The sequence below is a fragment of the Bubalus kerabau genome, chromosome 4, assembly GCF_029407905.1.
Source record: "Bubalus kerabau isolate K-KA32 ecotype Philippines breed swamp buffalo chromosome 4, PCC_UOA_SB_1v2, whole genome shotgun sequence".
NCBI lineage: Eukaryota > Metazoa > Chordata > Mammalia > Artiodactyla > Bovidae > Bubalus > Bubalus kerabau.
This window is the reverse complement of record NC_073627.1, coordinates 136,146,136-136,172,276: the sequence shown is the minus strand read 5'-3', so window position 1 is coordinate 136,172,276 and position 26,141 is coordinate 136,146,136. Positions and strand designations below refer to the sequence as shown.

General features: G+C 37.5%; 1 protein-coding gene across 5 annotated transcripts in view; it reads right to left on the bottom strand.

Moving 5' to 3' along the window:
* Window positions 1-26,141, bottom strand: part of PPP3CC (protein phosphatase 3 catalytic subunit gamma) — an 86,189-nt gene that overhangs the window by 26,923 nt on the left and 33,125 nt on the right. For all 5 annotated transcript variants that reach the window (XM_055578712.1, XM_055578713.1, XM_055578711.1 and 2 more), the window contains exons 2-9: window positions 25,113-25,310; window positions 24,619-24,743; window positions 17,698-17,809; window positions 10,775-10,920; window positions 8,002-8,141; window positions 4,719-4,796; window positions 4,389-4,483; window positions 733-858 (exon numbers count right to left, since the gene is read on the bottom strand). In XM_055578712.1, coding sequence (XP_055434687.1) covers window positions 733-858; window positions 4,389-4,483; window positions 4,719-4,796; window positions 8,002-8,141; window positions 10,775-10,920; window positions 17,698-17,809; window positions 24,619-24,743; window positions 25,113-25,310 — 1,020 coding nt within the window. The remainder of the gene's footprint in view (window positions 1-732; window positions 859-4,388; window positions 4,484-4,718; window positions 4,797-8,001; window positions 8,142-10,774; window positions 10,921-17,697; window positions 17,810-24,618; window positions 24,744-25,112; window positions 25,311-26,141) is intronic.

Below are 26,141 nucleotides of genomic sequence, written 5' to 3'. Positions count from 1 at the left end.
TTCCAGTTAAAGTACAGAGTCTTTGAAGATTCTAAAGCTTAACAACTTGATTTCATTTTAGACTGCTGCCAGAACCTTTTCTACACTGATACACACAGGAGAAGATTTCCTCCCATTTTACAAAGAAAGTAAGCCACCAGGCCTATGTACGACAGGCTTATATATTTGCATAGCTCTTCTGCTCGGCTCAGTCACTCTTGTCCGACTCTTTATGACCCCATGGACTGTAGCCCTCCAAATGCCTCTGTCCATGGAATTTTCCAGGTAGGAATACTGGAGCGGGTTGCCATTTCCTTCTCCAGGGATCTTCCTGACCCAGGGATCAAACCTACATCTCCTGCATTGGCAGGAGGATTCTTAACCACTGTGCCACCTGAGAAGCTTATTTGTACAGATGCACAAATAGAATTCTAAGGATAAATCTTCCCATTTAAATCTCTTTATCACTGAAGGAAAGGTTATTTTACCGTTACTTATGTTATTCTAACATCTTAATCATACAAGGACAGCTATTTTAAATTAATACTTAGAATAAGAAAATCATCATCAACTAGAATTATAATTTAAAATCCAATTAAGCGCCACTTAAAAGTCTTTGTAGAGAACAGTGAAAACAGAAAACCCTTCTGATAACTTTAAGAAAAACACTTCTGAACCATCAGGGAATGCAGGCAAGTAGGAAGGTGTCACTAGTTAGGATAACTGGTGGTCCCTCTGTCTTAGTTCTCTTACCTTTTTCCCCGACAAAAGGCAAAGACCACGTGAAAACATCCATAAAGTTTGGAAGCCAGTAGGGGTGTGGAGAACAGTTAAACTGCCTGATATTCATGACGTTGTTTTCATATTTTAACACAGCAGCTAAAACAGAAAAAGAAGAGAAATATCTGGCACAGAGGAACAGGACATGGTAACTGGTATACTGGATACAGCTGTGTACCTACTACCCAGATTTCAGGAACTGACTTTCCATTTATAAATTTAGGACACAGGGAAAATCTTACAGCATGTTGTACACAGTTCATTCTTTTAAGAATTATCCCAAGGAACAAAGTTACCTGAAGAGCTCATATAATAAAAGTACAAAAGAAACTTCAGCTCTGAGACGTCAAAGGTCTTGCATGGTAACTATCTATAGAAATCTCAGATTCCACATGAGAAAAATTTCACCATGATTCCCCTTTGTAGGCCAAATGGTTACAATTACAACTTTCCTTTGAGGGCAAACACTTCTCATCAAATGAACACAGCCTGTTTTCCTAGTCATTAGCCAGGGCCAAAGATTTTATAAACTCTCTAGGAGTTTATAACAGCAGTTATTAATTCATAGTAGGGAATACAGATAGATGGTAAACTTGGAACAATTTAACAAGGTTCAAAGTAGATTAAATCACTTCTCATACAATATGTGAATAAAAAATTGCCCATCTCTCCTATACACAGTCAGTATATTGCTCACACTTAAAATGTTTAATATTAACCGGTTCATATACATATATTGCACACACACACACTTTGGTACCAAACTGATTTTCGTTATACTTAAAATTTTAAAAAAATCCAATCCCTTAGTTTGCATCACCAGCAAAGCAATGTGGTTTGCTTTATTCTCTTAAATTATTCTTACTATGATCATAAATAGACTAGGGTACAATAGTTCTCTGGAAATGACAGGTATAAGTCATCTCCTGATTCCTGTCTCTTTGCTTATCATAGATAGCCTAGTATTCTCAAATTTTTAAGTCACTGAATATTTAAAATGTTTACCATAGATTATTAAATAAATATATGAAAACAGGATTTTCAGCTTTTAAGAAGCTTCTAATACTGGTACAATGTACATGTCCCATTATTTTCATGTGTATGTATTTTATTTAAGTTAGATGAGTATATAAATATTCAACAATTCCCTCAATCTACACAAGAAAAAGAGATGGAAGGTGGACACAAAAATAGAAATAGAGATCTTTAAAAATCATGACTTAAAGGTCTTTCACGTAACCAGTAGAACTATTGATAAAAAATGTCTGCTCATACCAATAAGTTTAAAGAATATGCAAGAAAGAAAAGCAACAGAAAAAGATGGAAAGGGGGACAGAGTCATCTTCTTCAAGAGGAATAATTAAGCATCACTAGAGATTATTTTAGATGCCACATTTTCTTCCTCCCCCATCCCCTCTAAAAGGTTAAGAAATGACCAAGGAAAACAAGACTGTTGCAAGGTAAAGGATAAGTCAAGGCTGACAAAAAACTCAGATTCAACTGTGACTCTAAAATAGTTTACTAATGGAATGATCAAAACAAGACCAGATTAGAATGAGGCAAAGAACAAGCTGGCAGTTAGTTAAGCTAGTAAAGTGATTGCTGATTTAGATGACATGTTTTAGCTTAGCACACTGATAAATCCACCAGACAATCAATAGACACTTTAATAGCAAGGTTAATAAAGGGAGTAAGAAGGCAAAGTCTTCATCACAGATAGGGGGGTGAGGGACAGACTGTCCTTGAGGAAGTCTGACAACATGAGTGGCACATACCATTCATAAGGGAGGAAACAAAAACAAAAACTAAGTTTCTATTAGGAAAAGGGAAATAAAGAATGGACTTAGGGAGAAGCGGAGTATTGAAGGATAGCCAAGACTCAGAAAAGAATGATGAGAAGGAAAGCAAAAATATAAGACTGGAAGAGAATTTAAGTCAAAGAAATGCCTTTTAAAAATGGACAGCATGTCACTAAGGACATCCAGAGATAACTGATCCAAATCAGATTGAAATGAGATGTGCCATTTCATAGTTGACTTCGAAATAGAGGAAATAAGTATACCATGGACCTCTTTTACACTTCTCTCCCCAACTGCATATACAAGATATGACTATAAAGTAATGAGACTTAAGAAACCATCAACGACAAACACACCAGACCTTATATATCAGATGAGTGTGGTCCTTTGATGTAATCACACCAGGCACAATAACAGTAGGATGTTACAGCAGTGTAGCAATTTATAGTCTGACCAATGCTTTTAATATTCATTTTGATTATTCCAACTTATCTTCAACAAGCCTATGTGACAGTTATTTAAGATCAACTGAGGCTCAGAGAAGTTAAGAATCTTGTTAATTGTGAATTTAAAAGTGAAGCAGGACTAGACGAGGATTTTTGCCTCCTAGCTCTCAGTGTTCTTATCAGTGTACCTTGCTGCCTTACCGTATGTTTAATCCAAAGATGCTGCCATTACTCAAAATGTTTTTGGAACTCTTCTTTTGGAATTACCTCCAGAGCCATTTTATAAGCAACACAAGGAAAATCAGTCTCATTACCTTATAATCATACCTTGTTCCTGACCCCAAATGGTATCGTCTAGCTTGATCACTCACCTTGGTCCTCAGTCTTGACTCCGAATGACTTTTGGCTGTTCCAAAAATCAAATCCACCCTCAAAGGACGAAGATTTCCCATCACTGAGGATAATCAAAAGAATGTGTCGCAGACTCTGAAGGCAATGCCAAAAGAGGAGTTCCAAAAATGTTTTGAACAATGGCAGCATTGTTGGAATAAGGGTATAAGCTCCCAAGGTAACTACTTTGAAGGGACAATACTCACTTGGATATATTTGTTCTGGCATGTTTGTTTAAAAGTTCTATTATTTTATAGTCATACTTTATCAACAACAAAACAGTTACAGAGGCATGTTACAGAAGAGGCTTTTAGGTAGAAGATCGTCCTGATACAAACTTATCAACTAGGGATCATAAAAGTTAAAATTTTTTAAAAAATGACTACGACTACAAGAAAGCCTTAAAAGTACAATTTCTGGATCACAAGGCAAGTGTATATCCAAATCTCTTTTTTTTTATATGGGAAACTGAGGTTAAGAAAGCTATGCGACTTCCTAAAATCACACTATTAGTTTTGAGCAGGGCTTGGACTAAACGCAGATTTTTCTGACTTTTTGGTATAGTATTCATTCTAACTATATCATTTTTCAAGAGCAAAAACAGCTTAATAATAGACACTAAAACACTACATAGTGACATTTTATTGAGGGACTGTTAAAAATAAATTAGATTCACCAAAACCAATAATTTATGCTATTTTAATTTCAACCTGAAGTAATGTATTTCTTCTTATATTTTGATTCAATGGTACAGTCAAACCTACTGTAGTCATTACTTATAATCACAGAGAGTCCCCAAATCCTTAGGAGATGAAAACTAAACAGAAGCCTAAATTCTAAGTTTCTTGGCCTTTGTTTCAATTAAGACTTATTTTTTTTCTTATTTAAAATTTATAAATATAGTCCAAAAATTACCTATGCACATAACATATGATTAAACTAGAGCTCACATTTACTCACAAATTCAAACTCAAGTATCGCTGGTCTCCTTTACCTTTATTGTTATAGACATCTAGGTAATTGGGTGCAGAGAAAATTGTAATGAGCGATGGAAAGCCCGTCATTTGGCTCTTCCTGTACATTCGATACCTAGAAGAGAAATGGCAGCCCGTCTGTCTTGATATTAAAAGAAGAAACTCTGCAGTGCTGCTGGGTTCAGAGTTTTGTTTTGCTTATTATTGCTGTTGTTGTTGGCCGTGCCACACAGTCAGCAGGATCTTACTTCCCCAACCAGGGATCGACCCCACAACCCCTGCAGTGGAAGCCCAGAGTCTTAGCCACTGGACCACCAGGGAAGCCCTGGTACAGTTTTGATATAACTTACCCGGCATCTTGGGCTTCATGGGCTCTGATTATTGAGAGCAAATTATTGTTCTGCAGAAATTCACAAACTGCAGGGTAACTGTAAAAGAAAATTAGAAAACATAAATTCAGAATGAAGACACTTGTCTTTTAATAGGAGGCAGGGGAAAAATTAAGATGAAATGAATCTGTTTTAAATTTACAGGTTTTCATTACCACTGAACTTTTATTAATAGCTTAGCAATCATCACTCTTGTTTTCCCATGTCACTGATACACCTCATTCCAGATCAAGGACGTACATAACGGACAACCCTGGGACAGAAGGAGAGCTCCCCTACCTTTTAATTTTTTTCTTTAACCCACAAAACTCATAACAATAATAATACATCAAAACTTTTCTTGGTATCTTGATATTAAAAAAGTATTAATACCACAGCAGTGTGTGTGTAGTAGGTACTAACAACTGAATAGGTGCTTTCTGAATGGCAAATAACCAACAGGAAGAACTAGAGGATACAAAATTATCCCAGAATTATCCAAGTGCTAATTATTTAATTTAGGTTTAGTCTTTGTTTCTTATTATGTTCAATAAGTTTTAAAACAGGTTGCACATTTATTCACAATGGAAAGATACAAAAAGTTCTACAGTGAAATGTCTCCCTCCAGCCTACCTCTATCTTCCAGTTACCCTGGAATCATCCAATGTCTGTGATTTCTTTGAGACCCCCTTCAGAGATACTTTACTCAATTTCAAGCAATTATACACATACACATGCATAGCCCCCTTTAAGAAATGTTATCATGTTACCATCGTACACATAGCTTTTTCGTAGGTCTTTTTTTTTTCTTTTTTTTCTTCTTCACTTTATACTAGTGATTATTCCAATCAGCATATAAAGGATTTGTTTTCTTTTTTTCATTAAAAAAAAAAATTCTCATTGCATCGTCTGGTATATTCCTTTGTCGGGATGTACAACCATTTATTTAACTAGTCTTCTATTGAATGTTTAGGTTGTTTAAAATCCTTCAGCATAAAGAATGCAGGAAGCAAAAACCTTGCACATGCATTTTACACATTTTCAAGTACAGTGGATTCCCATTACTTGCAGTAGCTATGTTCTATATAAAGTTGCTGCAAAACTTAATGACAGAACACTGAACCACTACTCCTAGGGGAAACACATGGTTAGGGTCCACTGAGCCTCTGGTCACAACATTTTCACAAACTAATCAACACATAACCTTGTTTTATTGTGTTTCTGTGCAAAGACACCTGATTTAAGATATAGTGTTGATTCATTAACATGAGACTCATGGCCAATAGTGCCATACTTATTCCTGAATGAAACTTATCTAACACACCACAGCCTTCTGGCACATAAGAACAATAGACAGCACTTCAGTACTATGCTTGGGGTGATTTTAAACAGCAAAACACCAACAAAAATGTGGGAAATGCTTCACTAAATACAGCACAGAAAAAATACTTGCTTATAGTGTGAGAGTTGAAATAAGAAGGCAGAGCAACTGTGCCTTCAACCTCAGCGGGAACATGCAACGGGTGACCCAAATTTTCCATTGCTCTGTACACATGAATGTCTGTGAGTGACTGGAATTGCTGAGAGTACTGACTCTGGGGTTACAAATAACAACAAGCAGGCAGATTTGCAAAGCAGAATTCGTGAATAATGAGGATCGAAGATCATGAATGATAATAGCCAAAGGATTACATTTTAGAAGTAGAAATTCTGGAATAAAGGCCAAGGCCATTTATAATTGAGAGATATTGTCAAGCTGACTGTCATAGAAACTGTACCAATTTATATTCTCCTAAAGATAAAAAGCTTTATGTTCTTTATTTTAAGCAATGTAAAGAGAAGTAAAATTTAAATGATTCCATCATATTAGTCACTGCTAAAGTTGGCAGAAAAGAATGAAAAAGTTACTTAGAAGAATGTTAAAACTATGGCAAAACCGAGGTTTCTTTTTGTGTGTAGATTTCATTTGATGAATGCATTATGTTAACAATTATCAGAGATTTTCAGGGTACTAAATACAGATATTATTTATTGGAATAAAATATTGGAATTAAAAAGTAGGCTTCAAACTTCCCTGAACCTCCCTAGTTTGGAGTGGCAAAGCACAATGAAAGCTCACATGGGAGATTTAAGACAACAATTGACTTCCAGGAAATGTCCTGGGCTTAGTTCACAATGTCCTGTTCTTTTTATATCTTTGCCAATACCAGCAGTTCCAAAAGCTAGAGCGCTTTTTAAAAAATAACAGGACTCCCTTGTCTCAGGCTTACTGAACCATAATCTCTGAAAGAAGAGCCAAGAAATCTTTATTTTTCAAGAAGTCAATATACGATGTTTGGGAACAAATAATCTAGATCATGTAGAGTCAGACAACAACACTTAAGCACTACGAGATGTTGTGTTCAATTGTGTTTGGTATATTACACCTATTAGGGCATAACACTTAATAAAGTATAAAAAACAAACGAGCAAAGGAAGAAAAGCATTTTCTTCCTTTTATTAAGCAAAAAATTAAGTAGACGTCCCTGAATGACACAGATTCAAGATACCAAATATGCAATTAAAAATATTTTGATAAAGTATATTACAACTTCCTCTTCTAATTTTCTGAGGACTCAGTTCAGTTCACTTGCTCAGTCTTGTGCAACTCTTTGTGACCCCATGGACTGCAGCACGCCAAGCTTCCCTGTCCATCACCAACTCCCAGAGCCTGCTCAAACTCTCGTCCATCAAGTCGGTGATGACATTCAACCATCTCATCCTCTGTCATCCCCTTCTCCTCCCGCCTTCAATCTTTCCCAGCATCAGAGGCTTTTCCAATGAGTCAGTTCTTTGATAGGTGGCCAAAGTATTGGAGCTTCAGCTTCAACATCAGTCCTTCCAATGAATATTTAGGACTGATTTCCTTTAGAATTGACTGGTTTGATCTCCTTGCAGTCCAAGGGACTCTCAAGTCTTCTCCAACACCATAGTTCAAAAGCATCAATTCTTCAGTGCTCAGCTTTCTTTATAGTCCAAATCTCACATCCATACATGACTACTGGAAAAATCATAGCTTTGACTACATGGACCTTTGTTGGCAAAGTAATGTCTCTGCTTTTTAATATGCTGTCTAGGTTGGTCATAGCTTTTCTTCCAAGGGAACAAGTGTCTTTTAATTTCATGGCTGCAGTCACCATCTGCAGTGATTTTGGAGCCTCCCAAAATAAAGTCTCTCACTGTTTCCATTATTTCCCCATCTAATCTTAACTGAGGATTAGCTTACCTGTAAAAATAAGAGCACCCTCGGACAGTGTTGTGGGTATAGTGTTCCAAGGTCTTTTCATTGCCATAATCCTCGGAGGGATCAGACCAAAGCAGGTCACACACTGGCCCAAAGGCTGGAGGTTCTTTAAACCTGTCTAACTAGAAGACACGCAAAAGCCAAAAGAAGAGAAATCATGAAAGCAAAAGAGCTTTTGGAAACTGTATGTGCAGGTTCAGTCGCTTCTATCACGTCCGACTCTTTATGACCCCATGGACTGTAGCCCGCCAGGTTCCTTTGTCCATGGGATTTCCCAGCAAGAACACTGGAGTGGGTTGCCATGCCCTCCATCTGGGGATCTCCCGACCCAGGGACTGAACCCTCGTCTCTTTAGTTTCCTGCATTGCAGACACATTCTTTACTGCTCAGTCACCGGGGAAGCCCTGGTAGAAGTCAAAAAAGACCCTTCCAATCATAAGACTGTATTTGGAGAGTGGGCGGTAACCCCTAAAGAATTTTCCTTTAGGATGAAAATGAACATTTAATAAATTTACATGCATAGTTTTTACTAGTTTTTGGTAATAAATTTTAATTAATATCTATATCCCTATGGTAGAAAAGGACCCCCTTACATCCTCATCTTAAAAGTGGTGCTCATTTAATTTGAATGTGAAGTCCATCACTATAGAAACACACTATTTATGAGAAAGACTCTGTAAAGTTTATTTCAATTGCCTAGGTGAGTCCAGGTTACCATGAGAGCAGCAAGGGTTTTTCAATGGCTCTGTTCATTGTTTATCTCATTCCGGTGGAGATTTATTCTAAAGAATGCTAGTTCTGGGGGGGTTTTTTGCAAAAGGTTTCATCCTTTCCATTCTCTGCAGTGGAGGCATTTCACCATAAGTTATTAACTGAAGCCTCTAATCACTGGTGCTTTAGTTAACAAATGAAAACAAAGAAACAAAAGAAACCACATACACCAAGTAACTAGGCGAGCTGAATGCCAAGAAAAGGACCCCTACTAAATGAAAGGGGAGCTTTTTATTAATACAACTGATTTAGAATTGTAAAATTTGAGATTCACTATGTAAAACAGTGAAAGTGAAAGTCGCTCAGGATGTCCAACTCTTTGTGACCCCATGGACTATATATAGTTCATGGAATTCTCCAGGCCAGAATATTAGAGTGGGTAGTCATTCCCTTTTCCAGGGATCTTCCCAACCCAGGGGTTGAATACCAGGTCTCCCACATTGCAGGCAGATTCTTTACCAGCTGAGCTATCAAGAAAGCCCAAGAATATTGGAGTGGGTACCCTATCCCTTCTCCAGCAGATCTTCCTGACCAAGGAATTGAACTGGAGTCTCCTGCATTGCAGGAAGATTCTCTACCAGCTGTTTATTTAATAACAAGGCAGCAGAAAAGGCTGTGCATTGTTACTACCCTCTTACCCTGAGAATAGTTAACTTTAAGTCAGAGAAAATAGTTTTCCAAACAGAAAATTTTTTAGTTTCCATACCTGTGTAAGAGAGGTAAGAGAATACCTCTCTTCATGGTTCCGTCTTGGAAGTTTGTACGATTCTAAAAATTTGTCTGTTTCTTTTAGGTTGTCCTATTTGTTGGTATATAGCTATTCGTAATATTCTGTTGTGGGGCTTCCCTGTGGTTCAGTGATAAAGAATCTTCCTGCCAATGCAGGAGATGCAGGCTTGCTCCCTGGGTCGGGAAGATTCCCTGGAGGAGGAAATGGCAACTCACTCCAGTATTCTTGACTGGCAAAGCCCATGGACAGAGGAGCCTAGTGGGCTGTAGTCCACAGGTTTGCAAAGAGTCAGACATGACTTAGCAACTAAACAACAAGAGAATGCAAAGGCAGGGGAGAGAAGACGATGATGCAGAACAATATAATTGAAAAAAGACTGACTGCCTTTTTTTAGTCATGAAGATACACAATCCTGAAAATCATGATTACCAACTAAGGCAAGTGTAGCAACTAAACTCTATCGTCTAAAAAGTCAAAGTCAATGAATTTCACAGCTGAAGAGTCCTCGGCCCATCCATTTCAACTTCCTCATTTTACAGAGAAGAAAATCTAAGAGGTTAAGTGATTTGCTATGGGTTGCACAATTAACGGGGGCTTCCCTGGAAGCTCGGATGGTAAAGAATCTGCCTGCGATATAGGTAAACCAGGTTCAATCCCTGGGTCAGGAAGATCCCCTGGAGTAGGGAATGGCTACCCACTCCAGTATTCTTGCCTGAAGAATTCCATGAACAGAGAAACCTGTCGAGCTACAGTCCATTGGCTCATAGTCAGACACAACTGAGTGACTAACACTTTCACTTCACCATCACATAATTAATGGCAGAACAGGGATTAGAACCCTGGTTTTCTTCCTTCCTTCAGTTCAGTCGCTCAGTCATGTCTGACTCTTTGTGCCTGCATGGACTGCAAACTCACATCCATCGAGTCCGTGATGCCATCCAACCATCTTATCTTCTGTCATCCCTTCTTTCCTTATTGCAACATAATTTAAAGTTTTAGGACTATACTCAAAATATGTTATGTTTCTAGTTTGTAAAAGCCAGGTTCTGTTAAAAATTAGTCATTTACTGGAAGATACACAGGAAAGATGTTAATAGAAGCTGCTGCCCAATAAAAGATCACTGGTGATTTGTTTTTCTTACTTTTAGTTATCCATATTTAATTTTTTCAGCAATAAAGACATATTAGTTAACTGCAATAAAAAACGAAGTTAAAAGCGTATTTACTCCACGAGACTAACGAATGCTTACTTACTTTCCGAATGTCATCTAAACAAGTAATTTCAGGTGACATTCCTCCATGTACACACAGAAACTGCTGGTTTAAGAGGGCAGCAAGAGGAAGACAGTCAAATGTTTCCATACACGCATCGTACACCTGTTCAGAATATTTGATTCGACCTATTAAAGGAAAAACAAAGGAAGAGAAACAGGATTTATCATACCTGAGAAAGGATACAGGCCAGATGATTATAAAGCTACTCCAAAGCCATTTAATGCAGGCAAATTCAAAAACACAATCATCTTTGTAAAGATATTTCTGAAAAGTTGTGGATAAAGGGCAGACAAAATCTCCATCTTTTTCTAAAGACAAGTGTGACCTTGGATTAAGTTTCTAGTTCTGTTGTCCTGGAAACCTGATAAAGTGAATGTAATCAGCTGTGTCATTAGGCAATGATGTTTATGGTAAAAATTACCCAATCACCTCAGTGCTCAGTTGCTAAGTCATGTCTGACTCTTTCTGACCCCATGGTTTATACCTGCCAGGCTCTTCTGTCCATGGGATTTCGCAGGCAAGAATACTGGAGTCGGTTGCCATTTCTTTCTCCAGGGGATTCTGCAGACCCAAGGAACAAACCCACATTTCCCACATTGGCAGGTGGGTTCTTTACCACTGTACCCCCTGAGAAACCCACCCAATTACCTGGTGGAAGCTACAGCTTTGGGCATCTCTGAGTTCAGTGACTCATGAGGTATGTCCCTGGTGGGACCCTGAAAGCTATGCCAATAAAGCTTTCACAAGTGATGCTGGCACTTGTGATGCATGAGGTTTCTAAGGCAGGGCGGCTCCCTAATCTGTCCAGTGGATACTGTTTCCTTGTACCTGCGCTGTGACTAGGAGCAGACTAGGGAAAGGGAAGGCAAAAGGCAAGAAACCTCTGGACTGAGGCATGTACTCTGTACTCCCAAGAGGACTGCTCCATGAAAATGGATACCTGGCACTGCCTTCGTGGGTTGTGCTATTTAGGATGGATGCCAAGCACCCATGCCCCATGGTCTCTCGTGAGTCTGAGTATTTTGTTGGTTCTAAAAAGCCTTCCTGTTGGTGTTGAAAATATATAAATAGAAACTGAAATTTTAGGAGTCATCAATAAAATGTCAATAATATTTTTGCTCAGGATTTTTAAGGTCTTTAAGCAAATTATGTCCTATGCTCTTTCAGGTAAAAATGTTCATCTTAGTGAACTGTATTTTAACGTGGTGGTTGTTTTTGAGGCTACAGAACAGCAACAAAAATACTCCAATGGGCTGAGAGTTATCTAGTCATGATATATAATAGTTGAGGTCATGAGAGGTCATGAAAGAACAGATAATAGTTGAGAAGTTGGAAGAGGGCTTCCCTGGTAGCTCAGATGGTAAAGAATCCTCCTGCAATGAGGGAGATGCAGGTTCAGTCCCTGGGTCGGGAAGATCCCCTGGAGAAGGACATAGCAACCCACTCCAGTATTCTTGCCTGGAAAATTCCCTGGAAAGAAGAGCCTGGCGGGCTACAGTCCATGGGCTTGCAAAGAATTGGACATGACTGAGCAACTAAACAATAACAAGTTGAAAGATGGCTTTAGTTTAAAGAGAGAGGGAACATCTTCTTCTTTGGCCTTGGGTTCAAAAACGCAATATGCTAGGAGGTGCATATTGGTAGACACGGCCAGAAGTTGTACAAGCAGGCAGCCCTACAGGACTGTGAGCTCCTTCTCCTCTTCCATGATTTCATGAAGATGACACAAAGCCTAAAAGGGCCCAGACAGCAATGCTATAGCAAGTGAGTCAGACTATCCAGCTGGTAATTACTTCTGTGTTTAGTGCCTTCTTCTAATCTCCATGCTTTTGAAAAGGTATCAGAGTTCAAGTATCAGAGCCTTGTCCTGGCAAGGCTTTGGGGAATAAAATGCAGGGTGATGGGTCCAGATGTGGGTCAGAGTGCAATTCCTGGGTGGCAGGAATGACTGGAGAGAGATTCCTGAAGGGAAGGTGTAAACCAGTGGACCGCTCTTCATCCCCGAAGGTGGGTACTGTCCCTTTACTGCCAATACTGATTAGGATTTGAGGACATTAAGGGAGTCTGTGGGTTCCTTTAGAGACTTTTAAAGAATTCTGTATTACCACAAAGGCAATTAAAATCCATTTCACACTATATGCTGACTCTATTACAACATCCAAGTTAACAAGAGCCATGTCTTCTACATCTTTGTATCTGCTTGCAATTACATCCTTCTATTCTCCTTTGCATCTGAACACTACACCTTTGGCTATTTCAAAAGTAGACCTAGTAATAGCCATAAAAAGTTTTGAAGGGAAAAAAGGCAAGGCAAAAAAAAGCCTTTCATTTGTGGCCAGTGATTTACTTTTTCTCTTGTAAATCCATGGAGCCAGAGTTCCCCTTGTTGCCAACATCAATAAGCAATTCCTTTGTAAGAGTCTGAAGGGGTGCATACAGGCAGGGATTTTAATTACTTATTAGTTCATGCTCCAAACACCATTTTACACCAATAACTGCCTTTCAACCGTAAGAATGACTCAGAACAATTCCTTAGCCTATTTCCAGAAGAATGCCAAGTCTGAAGAAAGAAATACAGTGTCTTAACTCATTTTGTAAATTGAAAGAGGAAGTCACGAATCAAACTAAGCACACAACCAAAATATGAGTTACAGAATGTTATCATTTTTATGTTCTTCAAGTTTTTGAATAGGTACATAAACACCAATTCTTCTTTTTCTGAGGGGTTGGACTGAAGATGACTTAGTTTAACTGCATTTTCTATAATGGATATATAATTTTTGTATAGTAATATTTATTATATTATCTTTATTATATTATATCTATATTATATATCTTTATTTATATTATCTTTATTAAAATTTGTTGAAGGCTCACAATGTTCCTGTGCCATCTTAAACACAGTGGAGTCTGGAACCTGACTGCCTGGACTCAAACTTCAGCTCCAGCACTTACTAGCAATAGTATTTTGGACAATTACTTAACTCTATGTCTTCATCTTCTCATCTATAATTTGGGCGTAATAATAATACCCACCTACATTACAAGGTTGCTGTGAGGATCAAGTGAATTCACATATGTAAAATGCTTTGAAAAATGTGTGGCACAAAGTCGGTACTATATAAGTTTGGTTTTTTTTTTTTTTTAATATTTACTTATTTATTTGGCCACACCAGGTCTTAGTTACAGCATGCAGGATATTTGAGCTTCATTGTGGCATGCAGGATCTTTAGCTATGGCATGCAGGATCTAGTCCCGATTGAACCCAGGCCCCTGTCCATTGGGAGCACAGAGTCTCAGGCCCTGAACCACCAGGGGAGTCCCAGTAAGTGTTAACCAATAAAATTACCTTATTTTATCCTCAGAGAAACTCTATGAAGTAGGTACTATCACTGACTTCATTAAAAAGTTGAGGAAACTGGGCTCGCTTGTCCAAAGTGGCAACTAGTAAGTAACGGGACTAGAACTTGAACCTGTTCATGCTCTTAACATGATGCCATACTCCTTCCAATCTTTAAGTTAAAGATTTAGTAGGAGAATCTAAAGCGCCAAATATATAGTTACCGAAGGTTAAACGAGCTGACCTGAGTGCTTTGTTTTCATGATAAATTGTAAGGTACATCCCATAATGAGGCAAACGTCACCTCTGTCACAGGATCACACTGATAACAAGTTCTAACCAGTATCCATAACAGAACATGAACAAAACAAAATTCTCATCAATATTCTTCAAAGTAATTTTGAGAATCAACACTATTTGCAAAAACCCATGAATTGCTCTAAACAGTGGTTATATATATTTGTTTTAATTTTTATTTGCTTTCTTTTTTTTTTTTAAAGGTAATAGGTTTAAAAAAAAAGGCTCAAAATTAGTGTGTCTTTCCCCTCCTTTAGGCAACTAGTTTTCTGGGTGTCTTTATAAGATATTTGATGCATATACATGCAAATATGTATATTTCCCTCTCACAACAGCCTTTTGTTTTTTACATAAATGTAGCACATGTACACGACTGATGTGACTTAGCAGCAGCAGCAGCAGCATATGTACACTGTTTTCACTTGCTTTTTGGACCTTTTTTTTTCCTGGTTGTAATGTGTGGCATGTTGTATCTTAGTTCCCTGACCAGGGATGGAACTCAGCCTCTCAGCAGTGAAAGCATGGAGTCCTAACCACTGGCCCATCAGGGAATTCCTGCTTTTTGGACTTAAAAACATATTCTGGAGATCATGCCACATCATTATATGAAGAGCTTTGTAATTTTTAAATATCTATATACCATTTCACTTTATGGCTATAACACAATCTAAGGACACCAATCTCTTGCTACTGTAAATAATGCTTATGTAAGTAATGAACAATGGCAAACAATATTTGTTTATTAAAAAAAATCAACTTGTCATAACAGTACTATTTTCATTAGCAAAATTATAGGAGTTTCTGGAATGTCCTGTAATTTTAATAAATGTTTAACTACACATCAAAAAAGGGCCCCTGGAAAAAAGAAATTAATTTACTTAGAAATTTGAACCTAGAGCTATGAGATGGAATCATAAAATCACCAGGTTACTTGCTTTCTAAATATTATAGCAATAAAGAAATGTTTTTGCAAAGATAAATAATATGTCAAAAATTAACTGTTATACTTTGCTACTCAAATTATCTTTGAAAAACTTATCTCTGGATTTGAAAGAAATTTTAAAAATATCTGCAATATAAAGCACTTAAAAACCTGATATAATAAAAGCCTCCACCTGGCCCTTTTGGAAATATTAACAAGACTGCAGCTGCAAAATCTGGAACTAAGCATCACTTGGCAGTAATTATAAGTACTGATTCTAAATGCCACGGTGTCTCTATAAGAAAGATCAGCTTATCAGTAAAAACACTTGTGCAAAGCAGCACACATGCTCTTTCCTTATATAGGAAAAAAAATTGAAACTGTACTTGAATTTGTGTGTTTATTCAAAGATTTATTTACATTTCAGATGCAGCGTTAGAATGAAACAGGAGTATGTTGGTAGATGAGAGAAAAAAAATGTGGTTTAAATAAAAAATTAAAGCATGTGAAAAGTAAATAAAAACCTGAGATAAAAAATTCTGTGCAAAATGACACAAAGTGTTTCCCAAAACTATTGTTGTATCTTCTAAAAATAGCCTTGAACCAAGTATACTCATCAAAAAAAAACTCTGAACAAAACAGAGGAAAAATTAGATTTACCTAAAAAACCCTGAATCTTAATTCAAAGGCATCCATTTCTTCATTTCTTGTATATTGCTAAATATTGGGCATTCCAGGGCCTTTGTGAATTGCTTAATATGAATTGTTTATTTTCCCAGGTAAAGAAATAGAGACATAATGAGAACCACTTTAACATTTGGCTTAGAAAAACAATGCAAAATATTTCCAATTTTTAAATCACTTAATGAAGTGATTCTCAAGTGACAAACAGTAGATATGTGCCAAGCCTCTGTAACAGGTGTTCTTAACTGGCAGTGTGCTACAGAATCACCTGAGATGCTTTAAAAAAGAATTTGGCCCCAGTTGGATAATTTGAAAGTTACCAGTTTAAAACCTTGTTATAATATTAAGAGTATTACATAGCAGTGATGAAAAGCTTATTCAAGGAGTCTAGGGGAAGACAAACAATTAAAAGTACTAATCTTCCTGATCTAACTCCCCACAGGTAATCATTGTGACCAATTATTTCTGCACCTTACATGTTTGTAATTTACAGAGGCAATCACACTATACATGTTCTGCAAATGGCTTTGGTCACCTAACAACAGATTTGAACATCTCTTCATATCAGGACATCTATATCCACCTTGATCTTACAACAGTTGCCTAGCATTCCATTTTTCAGATGTATTATCCCTTATTTAAGCAGCTCCTTACTGACATTTGCTTCCCTGGTAGCCCAGGTGGTAAAGAATCTGCCTGCAATGCGGGAGACCCAGGTTCGATCCCTGGGTAGAGAAGAACCCCTTGGAAAAGGGAATGGCTACCCACTGCAATATCCTTGCCTGAAGAATTCCATGGACAAAGGAGCCTGGCAGGTTACAGTCCATGGGGCTGCAAAGAGTTACACATGACTGAAGTGACTTAGCACACACATACAGGAGCATGTATGGAAGTTATATGGAAACATTACACCACTTTACATAAGGAACTTGATAATCTGCAGATTTTGGTATCTGCAGCAATCCTGGAGCAAATCCTTGGGGACATCAAGGGATGGCTGTATGTGTGCGTGTGTGTATATATGTATGTATAGATTTGCACTATTTCAGGATAGGTTTTTATATAGACAGAATAGAAATCTGTATCTCAAATAGGGAGCTGCTGCTGCTAAGTTGTTTCAGTCGAGTCCGTGCAACCCCATAGATGGCAGCCCACCAGGTTCCCCCATCCCTGGGATTCTCCAGGCAAGAACACTGGAGTGGGTTGCCATTTCCTTCTCCGATACATGAAAGTGAAAAGTGAAAGTGAAGTCACTCAGTCATGTTCGACTCTTAGCAACCCCATGGACCACAGCCTACCAGGCTCCTCTGTCCATGGGATTGTCCAGGTAAGAGTACTGGAGTGGGGTGCTATTGTCTTCTCTGAAATAGTGAGCTAATAGTTATGAATTTTAAGTGATGTAATTGCGTGGACAATTTATATCTTTGGACTTTTTAATGCTTTCCAAATATTCCCATGGGGGAAACTCAAAAGTTATTTTTTAAAACAAGTGCCTTAAATAGTGGAACCTAGGTTCTCACTAGAAAATGAAACAAAACAAGAACAAAACAGAACAGGAAGTATTTGAGGTCCATTAGTTTCTTTTCTTTGTGTTTAATTTGCTTTGGGACGAGCTAAAGCATAACTTCTAAAAAGTTCTGGAGAAGTGATTATACTTACATTCCTGTTTGAAGGTAAAATATTCTGTAAGATGCCTGCATTCATGATTTCCTCGAAGCAGAAACAATGTTTTGGGATGATTGATCTTTAAACTCCATAAATACAGCACACACTACAAGACAAACATAAGGATAAAATTTTTATTTTTGATCACGATTTATACAAGTTGAAACGACTTGCTGTAATGGCATATCTCATTGCTATTCCCAAGACAAAACATGAGGAATCCGTCTTTTGAGTGTGACCTGCTGCTGTCGCCCTAGAATTCTTTGTTTTTTGTTTTTGTTTTGGCCTCACTGTGTGGCATGCAGGATCTCTGTTCCAGACCAGGGATTGAGCCCAGCCCCCTGAAGTGGAAGCGCAGAGTGCCAACCATTGGACCACCAAGGAATTCTCTGCCTTAACGCTTGAAAGAACATAGGAGAGTAGCCTTCACAGAAACCTGTTCTTACTTTCTGTTCCCATGTTCTATCCAAATATCTAGATATCTAGAGCTCTATGATAAGGCCACCCACACACATACCTTAGTCCTAAAACATATTTTATTTAGTGGAGAAACACTAGAGACATTTCCACTAAAATCAGGAACAAGGAAAGGATATGGACTATCACCACTACTATTCAACACTGTACTAGAGGTATTAGTCAACTGAATTCAACAAAAGAAGTCAGTGAGAGGCTTAAGAATGAGTAAGAATAAAACTGTTCCTATTTGAAGATAATATAATATCATACCTGATAAACTCCAGAAAAATCAGTGATACAACTAACTAAAATAATAAAAAAGTCCAGTAACATGGAAGGATATAAAATCAACATATGAAACCAGTAGCCTTCATATATACAAACAATATGTAGGACGCAGTGGTAGACAAAACTCCATTTACAACAGCAGTAAAGAAGATTAAACACATAGGAATAAACTTAACAAGAAATGTGCAAAACTCATACCAGGAATAACTTGAAAAAACACTCCTGAAAGACACAAAAGGAGATATGAACAAATAGACTTTCCCTGTTTTTAGATAGGATGATTCAGCATTAAAAGAATATAGTTCTTCCAAGTTTATAAACTCATTGCATCTCCAATAGAAATACCACAAGCTATTCTATGGAAGTAGATGAGTTGATAATTAAATTTATATGAAAAAATAAACCTGCATGAATAGCCAGGAAACAGCCTGAAAAACAGTGTTAAGACATACTATAAAATTTCTAAATTAAAACAGTGGTCCTGGCACATATATAAAAAAATATACCAGTGGAACAAAATGGTCAGAAATTAATCCACATATTAATCCACGTAAATCCAAGCTCCAGGAGTTGGTGATGGACAGGAAAGTCTGGTGTGCTCCAGTCCATGGGGTCGTAAAGAGTCGGACACATCTGAATGACTGAACTGAACTGAACTGAATCCATGCATACATAAAAATTTAAGATATAAGAAAAGTGGCATGCATTTATTTTTTAAAACATATATAAATATATCTGTATATGTTTAACCTATCTCTGAAAGATCATATAAGAAACTCTTAACAGTGATCGTATGGGTACAATGGCTAATGTATGAGAAGATGTTTAATTGCACTAGTAATCAAAGAAATATTAATTGAAGCAACAATATACCCATCATTTTGGTAAATGTTAGAAAATGAGATAAAACCAAATTCTGGAAAGAGACAGGAAGAAACATGAATTCTTAGGTGCTGCTAGTAGGCATATAGACTGTTACAGCTATTCTAAAGAGTGATCTGATATACTCAGTTCATGTATGAACTTTCCCCTAGCAATCCCAGTCTTATTCATACACCATTTTGTTTTTCGTTGCTGTTGACTTGCTCAGTCACGTCCGACTCTTTTGTGACCCCATTGACTGTAGCCCCCCAGGCTGCTTTGTCCACAGGATTCTCCAGGCAAGAATACTGGAGTGGATTGCCATTTCCTGCTTCAGGGGATCTTCCTGACCCAGGGATTAAACCCGTGTCTTCTGCATTAGCAGGCAGATTTTTTACCACTGAGCCACTAGGGAAAGCCATAGAGGAACTACTAATAAAACATGGGACCATAAATGGATTTATACAAGAGTGTTCCTCACAACAGTGTTCATTATAGAAAGAAACTGGAGTCAACCAAGTTGTCCACCATTGAGAACAGAGAACTAAAATGTCATAGATGTTATACTATGGAATACAACGGAATAGACAGAAACCCAGATAGATCTTTAAAACATAATGAGACGTGAAAACCAAAATCAACAGAAGCTTGTTAGAATACAGAGATTCCCAGGGTCTACCCCAGACCTAAAAAAATGAGAAATTTTGGGGTGGGGGTCTAGCAATTTGTTTTTGAATAACCCCTCGGGTAATTATGATGCCTGCGAGAGTTTGAGAATGACTGAACAGCACCATATCATTTATGCAAAACTAAAAAATATTTTTTCCTCAAAAACATTACATGCTAAAAAGTTATATAATTAATATATGTATCCTAAGGTATATACCAAATACAACACAAACGTGTACACTTGGGAGAGGGAGTAAGGAAAATAGAGGCCAGAGATTAAAAAAAAAAAAACCAGTAGAGGGACTTTTTAGTAAAAATTAGCAATAAATATGCCATGACCTGAAGGGCTGAATTCAACCAAGATTTCCTACCTCCTAAAAGGAAAGACATCAAAATTCTGAATCCAGACACTTCTCTGAAGTCCTCTACTAATTCACCAGCATCTTCTGCCTATTGATTCCTGAATGAGACTCCTAACTAGTTTCCCTGAACCCATTCTTGGGCTCCTAGAGTCAGTCTACCACATAATAGCTAGAGTAACTCTTTTAAAACATAAATGGAAGTTATATCACTGCCATGCTTAAAAAACAAAAAGCATATAAACAAAAAAGCTCTAGAGGATTTTCATTGCATTCAGAATAAAACCCAAACTCTACCATGGTTTGCAAAGCCTGACATCATGTAACCCCTGCCTATCTCTCTGATGCACCATCCACATTGTCCCCTTACTCATTTTGCCTAGCCACGCTGACCTTGCTTCTGTTCCTGAGCTGTCTTAGGCTTGTTCCTTCCTCAGAGCTCTACGTGGCCTCTGCCTGGAAGGTACTTGCCTCACCTCCATCTACGCGTGGCTCATTCTCTCAGGTCATTCACGTTTTCTATTCAAATGCTACCTCTTCAAGTAGAACTTCCGTGACCTCCAACTAAATTGAAAGTGAAAGTGTTAGTTGCTTGCTGCTGCTGCTGCTAAGTCGCTTCAGTCGTGTCTGACTCTGTGCGACCCCATAGACGGCAGCCACCAGGCTTCCCGTCCCTGGGATTCTCCAGGCAAGAACACTGGAGTGGGTTGCCATTTCCTTCTCCAATGCATGAAAGTGAAAAGTGAAAGTGAAGTCACTCAGTCATGCCCGACTCTTAGCGACCCCATAGACTGCAGCCTACCAGGCTCCTATGTCCATGGGATTTTCCAGGCAAGAGTACTGGAGTGGGGTGCCATTGCCTTCTCCGATTAGTTGCTTAGTCGCGTCCAACTCTTTGTGACTCCCTGGATTGTAGCCTGTCAGGTTCCTCTGTCCATGGGATTCTCCAGGTAAGAGTACTGGAGTGGGCAGCCATTCCTTTCTCCAAGAGAACTTCCTGACCCAGCGATCAAATGTGGGTCTCCTGCATTGCAGGTGGATTCTTTACCATCAGAGCTACCAGGGAAGCCCCAAATGAGCTACTCCTGTCCCCTTTAGTCCTTTACCCTGACTTGATTTTCATGGGCACTAAACAAATATAAAGATGCTGTCTCTCTTACTAGAAAACACAAGAAAGGACTTGGTTATGCTTGTTTATCTTCACATCCCCAGAATGATAACAATGTCTCTCAACTTAGGTACTATTAACATAAACAATTCTTTGTTGCAGGATGCTTTGCATGCCTGTGTGCTAAGTTGCTTAGTCATGTCTGACTCTTTGCGACCCCATGACTGTAGCTCCCCAAGTAGAACTTTATGTGACAAACCATTCATGTCATTGTACATAATTATGAGTATATGTGTAGTATAATTTCACAAAGAGTAAAATTGTTAGATCAAAATATGTGTATGTTTTAAGGAAGACAATGCAAAACAAACATTATAAAATGTAAACACACAGACACATACAAACATAATTAGATGGCTTTTCCCTTTTGGGGCCTGACTTCCGTTTGCAACATACCAACTTTCACAATATTCCAAGGAGAAATTAGATTAAATTCATATATAAACATAGAAAGCACTTTCTCTTTTCTATACTTACCTTTCCAAGAATGTGATATATCTTTTGATTTATTTGGTCTTCATTTCTGCCTTCTGAAATGACCAACTAACCTTTCTGAAGTTATGAGCTATAAAAAGCACAATGCACATTCACTCTACAATGTAATTCGGTTGATATACTTCTTGGCCCCTAATTTCAAGTTTTATTCCCTTGTACTATACATCAGGATACAACTTTATGATTTTTTGTACACAACAAAGAAAGGTCATGATTATCAAAAGATCTCTTTATATACTACTGGGTAAAAGAGGATCCCATGTTTACTTAGACTAATCACCTAGTACCAGGGAGTGGACTGCCACGACTGGCTCAAACCAACCAGAAAAATTCATCCCCTTGGGCTGGGATAAGAGCCTTCCCTCCCCAGCATTAAAAGTTCTCCCTGAACCCCCAATCCCATTTATTTGAACAAAACAAGGATTTTGCTAGTAAGGAATAAGAAGAGAAAAAGTAGACAATAAGCAGTACCTGCTACACACTGAATTATCCAAAGAGGAATGGTGAAATAAATTATGGTATTTATGCCGCTGATCACGTTTTTAGAGAAATTTTAATGACAGAGAAAAGTGTTCTCAACACAACATTCAGGAGGGGGAAACGATTACAAAAGAGAACATACAAAACAATCTCAACTTTCTTTGAAAATTGTATATACATGTAAAAGGAGAAAAAAATGCAAGGAAATATAACAAAATAGTAACAGTAATTATTTCATTTATAAATGTTTTTGTTAGATTCTGCATTTCCCAATTTTTCTACCCCCCAAAATGACTATTTATAACAAAAAATTGTCATCAGGGCTCCATTACCTAATTTTCCTGTTTGACAAACATAACATTCATGTTTATCAAGCACATTGATAAAAAATTATTGTTCAATTATATACTTATATCATGCTGGACTAAGCTGTAGCTTACAGAAATCTATAACCTTATTGGTTTATAAGTGACTTCCAACTAACACCAGATATCTCCTACAGTTTAATTTTAAAACTGGTGTGATATAGCACTGTCACTTTAAAGTTTTGATTAATTTATCTCTTAAACTACTCCAGAAAAACACTTTAAGATAGCCAAACATCCAGTAACAAGATAAAGCCAAATACAACCTATGATTTATTAACATCCATTCAACCAACAAATACCGAGTGCCTGCTGCTGCTGCTGCTAAGTCACTTCAGTCGTGTCCAACTCTGTGTGACCCCACAGACGGCAGCCCACCATCCCTGGGATTCTCCAGGCAAGAACACTGGAGTGGGTTGCCATGTCCTTCTCCAATGCATGAAAGTGAAAAGTGAAAGGGAAGTCGCTCAGTCGTGCCTACAATGTGTCAAAACCTAACAGAGAGATTTCCCTGGTAATCCGGCAGTTAAGACTCTGTGCTCCCAATGCAGGGGGCAGTCTGGAGGCAAGGCATTTACAATTTGGGATACTGGCAAGACAACACTGAGGTTTTCTGACTTATGAATTTAGACTATCTAACTGAAGAGTAAGATCCATTTCTCCTGTTTCTTGTTTTTTTGGCAGCTTTAGAACCACAGCTGCTTCTCTTGTTGAGAACCAGGTGACATGGTTGACTTGTATTTAGCAGACATGCTGCATGAACAATAAACCTTTAGCCACCAGAAGCGTACTTAGTACAGTAAGCCCCCGCTATGAGGGAGAGGCAGAACTGAGGACTGCGAGAACAACAAGTGGACTCAATGTCTCATCTCAAGCCTATTCTGGGGACACAATAATTCAATTACCTGAACTATTTCAAAAGCTACTTTTCTTTGCCGACCACATACAGCTGAATCAATAGACATTAAATATGAATGTACTAAGTCCTTCTGTTAGCTTTTTAAAAAATATTTATTTAGGTCTTAGTTGCAGCATGCAAGATTTTCAATCTTTGTTGCGGTGTGGTATGTGGGATCTAGTTTTCTGACCAGGGATAGAACCTGGGCCCCCTGCACTGGGAGCATAGAATCTTAACCAATGGACCACCAGAGAAGTCCCTCTGTTAGGTTTTAAAATAGTTTGATTTTTTATATGTAAAAGCTTATATTAATACTTTGTTTTAAATCTAACCATTCTTCTGTCATCATACAGTTTTCAAAATATATAAATTGTGAGTTTTCATTAACCTCATTAACTCTAATTATTTTTCCTTCAATGAACATGTACTTACTATGTGCAATAGTATCAGAAATTATTCCTACAATAGGTTAAATGCCTGATTATTTAGCATTGGCAGTTAATCTATGCATTCAGTGTAGCCCAACAGCTTATGGTTTTACAATTAAGGTGAGCTAATCCAAACCCCATTTAGGGTGAAAAGCAATTTAAATTATTTATATATAGCCTGTACACTACCTCCAAAGAGGAAAGGTTGGTAAACACTTAAGTTATTTGCAAAACTAGGTTAATGCAGCCTTCCACATGTCAGATTTTTACTGGCAAATAAAAGAAATAGTTTTTTAATATCAATTTCTATCATTTTACTTAATGAAAGTAACAAAGTTTATAAATCCTGCAAGTGTTCATTTTAATTTCTTCTACTGAAGAAAGAAAAGAAAAAAATCTTAAGAATACAATATGATAGTTCCAATATATCCAGTTTAATATTTACCTCTATACTGAAATAGCCTCTGTCCACGTAGTCACCCAGAAAGAGGTAGCGTGTATTACTAGGTGATCCTCCAACTTCAAACAACTTCATCAGGTCAAAGAATTGTCCATGAATGTCACCACATACTAGGAGGGAGAAAAGACATAAGGTGAGGTGAAAAATTATGTTTTAGAAGAGAAAGAGCATTACACTATTAAGACCACAGTTTAACTTTTAACTTAAATCATTCTAGCTTTTGACTGGACTGCTTGATAACTGCAGGTAATCTATCAATTTGAAACAGTCCTACTGGAAATATTAGACATTTTAAATTGTATTTCTTCAATGAAAAATAAACATATCAAACAATCGTGAGACTGCTCACAATTCCTAGAATAATTATTACACATTTTAGTCGATGATGATTTGTAATCATTCCTCAAACTAGCTCAAATCTGTAGTCATTCCTCAATCTAGCGCAAATCTAAGTACCACCGTACAGATCCTTCTCATACCCGTGATTGGAGCATCTACTTCTATCATAGTCTTCTCTTGTCTCAGTATGGCAGCCCCATCATTGATTATTTTTAAGGCTACTTCCTCTTCCAGTCGCCCTTCCTTCACCAAATGGTTTTTCAAAACATCAATTTTAGGTTTCCCATTCTCAAATACTTCCTTCAAAGTAAGCCGCTGGGTTGGAGGAAAGGGGACAGCTAGAAAGAAAAGAAAAAAAAAAAAAAATTAAACAGCTGAAGTTATAGAAAACCCCCATAAACATATCACTTTTACATAACAAATTAAGTCTAAAACATCACCATGATTTAACATCCACAGCACCAGAACTACATGGGGAAAAAAACTAAAGATACTATATATTATAGATGATTGATTCTAATTTTTTAGAAGGCCGCAAAGTCATTTAAAAGATCTAGAGGTGTATAAATTATGCCTTACATATAAACATGAAACACTTGATTCAGTAAATAAGCTAACAGTGAGACAATGAGTATATTTTTTCTATGAAAAAGTATTCAAAAAGAAACTACGGTTTAAAAAATGAAGGACAAGAAACCACAACACTACTAAAAATGCATTTATTTCCTTCAAAGAATAGACATAATGAAGCTGTGTCTTGGAAGTTTGACTTCAGTTCATGTTCAGGGGAATCATAAATGTATGATTTTACTACTAATGCAATGTATGATTGTATTAATAATAATACATACACAAGTGTATGTATGTATTATTAAAAGGTGAAAGTGAAAGTCACTCAGTTGTGTCCGACTCTTTGTGACCCCATGGACTATATATAGCCCATGAAATTCTCCAGGCCAGGATACTGGAGTGGGTAGCCTTTCCCTTCTCCAGGGGATCTTCCCAACCCAGGAATCGAACCCAGGTCTCCTGCATTGCAGGCGGATTCTTTTACCAGCTGAACCTCAAGAGAAGCCCTATTAAAAGGTAGTCGCTTAAAATATTAGTCATAATAAGAACACAACTAACAGAATGGAGCTCTTTCACAAAATAACTTGCTATAGTAACAG